General features: G+C 44.4%; 1 protein-coding gene across 1 annotated transcript; it reads right to left on the reverse strand.

Annotated features, from left to right (window-relative positions):
* Window positions 1-778: 778 nt before the first annotated feature.
* LOC132223608 (protein FAM47E-like) lies at window positions 779-2380 on the reverse strand. Its single transcript, XM_059678702.1, has 2 exons — window positions 1646-2380; window positions 779-1546 (listed from the first exon to the last, which is right to left on the reverse strand). Exons 1-2 carry the CDS (start codon window positions 2378-2380, stop codon window positions 779-781), a joined length of 1503 nt encoding a protein of 500 aa, XP_059534685.1.
* Between the last annotated feature and the right edge of the window lie 1965 nt (window positions 2381-4345).

The raw sequence follows: 4345 nt of genomic DNA on the forward strand, positions 1-4345 counted from the left end.
ATATAGGATAGAGGCCCGGTGCACAGGTGTGCTGGCCAACCTGCCCGGTTGGGGGCCCTGATTGGGGTGGGTGGCCTCCACCAGGGGGCGGGGCTGGCTGGGGATAGGGTATGAGGGTGGTTTTAAGGCTGACCACACGCCCAACCAGTGTGGGATCCCCTTTGGGTGTGGTACCAGCCTGGGCAAGGGGCAGAAGTTGTTTTGGTCTCTGGTAGTTCTGCTTGTTCTGACATTTCGGTAACTGGGATATAATTATATAAGATTTTTACTGATTTTCAGAGAAGGAGAGGAAGAGAGAGAAACATCAATGTTGAGAGAGAATCATTAATCAGCTGCATCCTGCATGCACCCCCACTGAGGACCGAGCCTGCTCCCCAGGCATATGCCCTCACCTGGAATCAAACCATGACCTCCTGGTTCATAGGTCAATGCTCAAACACTGAGCCACATCGGCTGGGCAACAAAATCTTTTGTAAGTAATTCTTTTATTTATGGTTATTTTTAATGAATAATTGAAATAAATATATAATACTCCTAATGCAATCAAAACCAAGAGGAGTATGTGTAAATATTGACTTCATAGTTGGTAAAATACATAACACATTGATGAACCCAAGCAGAAGCTCATTCAGAAAGTTTTATTAGCAATAGGTGTTAAAAATTTACAGATATTGTGGAATCAAATTGTCCATACACAGTGAGGCACTCATGGTGAATTCTGACTTATGTTAAAATAAGAGAGACACACTAGCCAAGTGAGCAGTAAATAGAAAATTGTCTAATCCTCTTTGTCCCCTGAATCCTCCTCTTTGGGTTTGGAGAGGAGTTTCATTACTCGGTGTATAGGAGTCTTCACAGACTCATAGTTCCATCCCTTCCTCATAAACATCTTCTCAATCACACCTGGCATCCTGTAGCCCTTGCTTACAATGAAATCTTTGAAGGCAATTGGTCCATAAAGTTCATCAATAATGTCTGGTTCAAGATGCCTTCCATCAGTCAAATGTTCCTTGTAAGGGACGACTTTAGGGTCGGGCAAAGGCTGGTCATTGACCAGCTTTTTCCAGGATTTGGGGTCCAGATACCATGCTCCATACCTTATCTTCTCCCGTTTGGGTTTATGAGGGTCTTCTGGTTTTCGGAGTTTCCTTTGCCAGTTACCTTCCTGCAGGGAGAATTTTCTCTGCTGTATGTCATCTAGCTGTTTGCAAGGCCTTATATGCAAAGGAAGCTGGCTTATTTTCTTTATTTTGACTGTATTATGGGTGAGTGGGACCTCTAAGTCAACCTCAAACTGTTTCATGAGGTCCTCTTCATCAATGCCTATGTCCCCAAAATTATCATCGATCCATCTGCAGAATTCACGAATTCTTCTTCTTGATTTTTGGAGCCCAGGATTCTTGGGGATATCCATTGTGCATGCTGCATTTGTCTCTTCCTCAGGAAACAAACTGAATAAATATGACTGGAGGCTCTCCTTGGCCGTTTGCACGTGGGTTTGGTCTTCAGGTTCCAGGTTGTCCTCCTCGGGAGGTTCCAGGTTGAGCTTCCAGGGAGATTCGGGTTGGACTGCCTGGGGAGGCTCCAGTTTCACGGCCTGGGGAGGCTCCAGGTTCGCTGCCTGGGGAGGCTCCAGGTTCGCTGCCTGGGGAGGCTCCAGGTTGCCCTCCTCAGGATGTTCTTCACACAGGTGTGTGGGGGTCTTCTTTCTTTCCTTGGTGCCCTCACAATACGCCCACGTGTCCTCCAGCTTCCTGTCAGGATCTAGCACTTCCAGGACCTTGAGGAGGAGGTCTGGAGGGAGAGCTTCCTCCAGATTCGGGCAGTTCGCCAGGGACTGCTGGGTCAGGCTGGCTTCAATGTTCTCTACAAAGGCCTTCCGTGCTCGCTGGGCTGGCGAGAGCTTGGAACACAGGTCCGCTCCCGTGGGCGGCTGCCTGTGAATCTTTTTGGGCGGAGGGCGGGGAATTCTATGAGCAATCATGGGGAGAAAGCCTTCCCGAGGGCCACGAGTGATCACATCTTCAGCAGATGGACAGCCCGTTCTGAAGTCGTCTAGTCCCTCCTTCACAAATACCCACCGCTGGCTGTCCATGGAGGTGGGGCACTTCCCAAGCTGCTTGTTCTGCCTGCAGAGATAGCTGGAAGGCAACCTGTCCCTGTCCTTGAACCAGGGATTACATTTCATGCCTAGGGGCAAGGGCTCCAGAGGAGCTGGCCCTAGCAACCACTTTTTGCTGGGCTCTGGCTTCTTGTTCAGCTTTGGCCCTGACTGCCACGGCTTGATCAGCCCTGACTCTATGAGCGCCTTCTTCCTCAGGTCCGACTTTAACAGCCACCCCTTGTGGGGCTCCGGTAAGGGCCACTGCTGGCACGCCATGGCGCCCTTGGCCCAGGGCGTCCACCGGCCCCGTTGCTAGGAGACCATTGCCTGGTACTGACTCATTCTTATTCTTTCCTGAGGCAGGTTAGCACGCGCCCCTGCACAGCCTGCATTGTCCCGGGATGGCCTCCAAGGTTGCATTCTTGCTTGTGGTAGAGAACTGTTCCAGTGTATGGGCACACCACAGGTCAGTTCCCCATTCATCTTTTTTTTTTTAATATTTTATTGATTTTTTACAGAGAGGAAGGGAGTGAGATAGAGTTAGAAACATCGATGAGAGAGAAACATCGATCAGCTGCCTCCAGCACATCTCCAACTGGGGATGTGCCCGCAGCCCAGGTACATGCCCTTGACCGGAATCGAACCTGGGACCCTTCAGTCCGCAAGGCGACGCTCTATCCACTTAGCCAAACCGGCCCTGGCTGAATATTTTTGATGTTTGGTAAAATTCACCAGTAAAGCCCTCTAATACCCGATTTTTACTTTGTGGAGGCTTTTGATGGTTGCTTAAATTCCCTTGCTATTGTTCAGTTTACTTAGATGTTCCAGTTCATTGTGATTCAGTCTAGGAAGGATATATATAGATCCAAGAACTTTTCCATTTCTTCTAGGTTATTGAATTTCATGGCATATAATCTTTCACAATATTTTTGTATGATTCTTTTTACTTCCATGTTGTTCATTGTATCTTCTCTTTCATTTTTTTTTATTTTGTTTGAGTCTTTTTTTCTTTTTTCCTTAATAAGTCTAGCAAGAGAATTGTCCATTTTATTTAATCTTTTACCTCTTTGTTGCACTAATTTTTAGTCATTTTTTTCTCTACTTTATTTAATTCTGCTCTACTTCATTATTTCCTTTATTCTGCTGATGTAGGGCTGAATTTTTTAAAAATATTTTTCTAGTTCTTTAAGATGTAATGTTATGTTGTTTACTTGGGATTTTTCTTGTTTTTTGAGATAAGCCTGTATTTATGTAAACCTGTCTCATCACCGATTTTGCTGCATTCCAAATGTTTCGACATGTATTGTCATTCTCATTTGTCCCTCTATATTTTTTTAAAAATAAATTTTATTGATTTTTCACAGAGAGGAAGGAAGAGGGAGAGAGAGTTAGAAACATCGATGAGAGAGAAACATCGATCAGCTACCTCCTGCACACCTCCCACTGGGGATGTGCCCACAACCAAGATACATGCCCTTAGCTGGAATTGAACCTGGGACCTTTCAGTCCGCAGGCCGATGTTCCATCCACTGAGCCAAACCAGTTAGGATTCCATCTATATATTTTAATATCTTTTTTCTTTTTTAGTTGTATTTGTGCCTTTATTTATTTTTAATGTATGTTTTTTATTGTTGGTAGTATTGCAGATGTGTCCCATTTATCCCCCTCCTCCCAGTCTCTATCCACTGCCCAGGTATTCACTACCTTATTGCCCATGTCTATGGGCTATGCATATAAGTATGTAAATTCTTTAGTTTACCTCTTCTCTTCTCCTCAAGCACACATCAAGGTATGTCAGTATGATCCATGCCTTCATGCTTCAGGTCTTATTTTGTTAGTCAATTCATTTTGTTCATTAGATTCCACAAATAAGTGAAATCATGTGATATTTGTCTTTCTCAGATTGGCTTATTTCACTTAGCATAATATTTCAGGTCCATCTATGCTGTTTCAAAGGGTAAGAGATCCTTTTTTTTTTTTTTTTACAGCTGTATAGTAATTCATTGTGCAAATGTTCCACAGCTTTTTTACCCATTCATCTGCTGATGGGCACTTGAGCTCTTTCCAAACCGTGGCTATTGTAAATGATGTTGCTATGGACATAAGGGTGCATACATTCTTTCTGATTAGTATTTTGGGATTTTTAGGATATATTCCCAGAAGTGAAATCACTGGGTCAAACGGAAGCTCCTTTATTAATTTTTTGAGGAATCTCCATATTGTTTTTCATAGGGGCTGCAC

Source organism: Myotis daubentonii, chromosome X (assembly GCF_963259705.1).
Source record: "Myotis daubentonii chromosome X, mMyoDau2.1, whole genome shotgun sequence".
Taxonomy (NCBI): Eukaryota; Metazoa; Chordata; class Mammalia; order Chiroptera; family Vespertilionidae; genus Myotis; species Myotis daubentonii.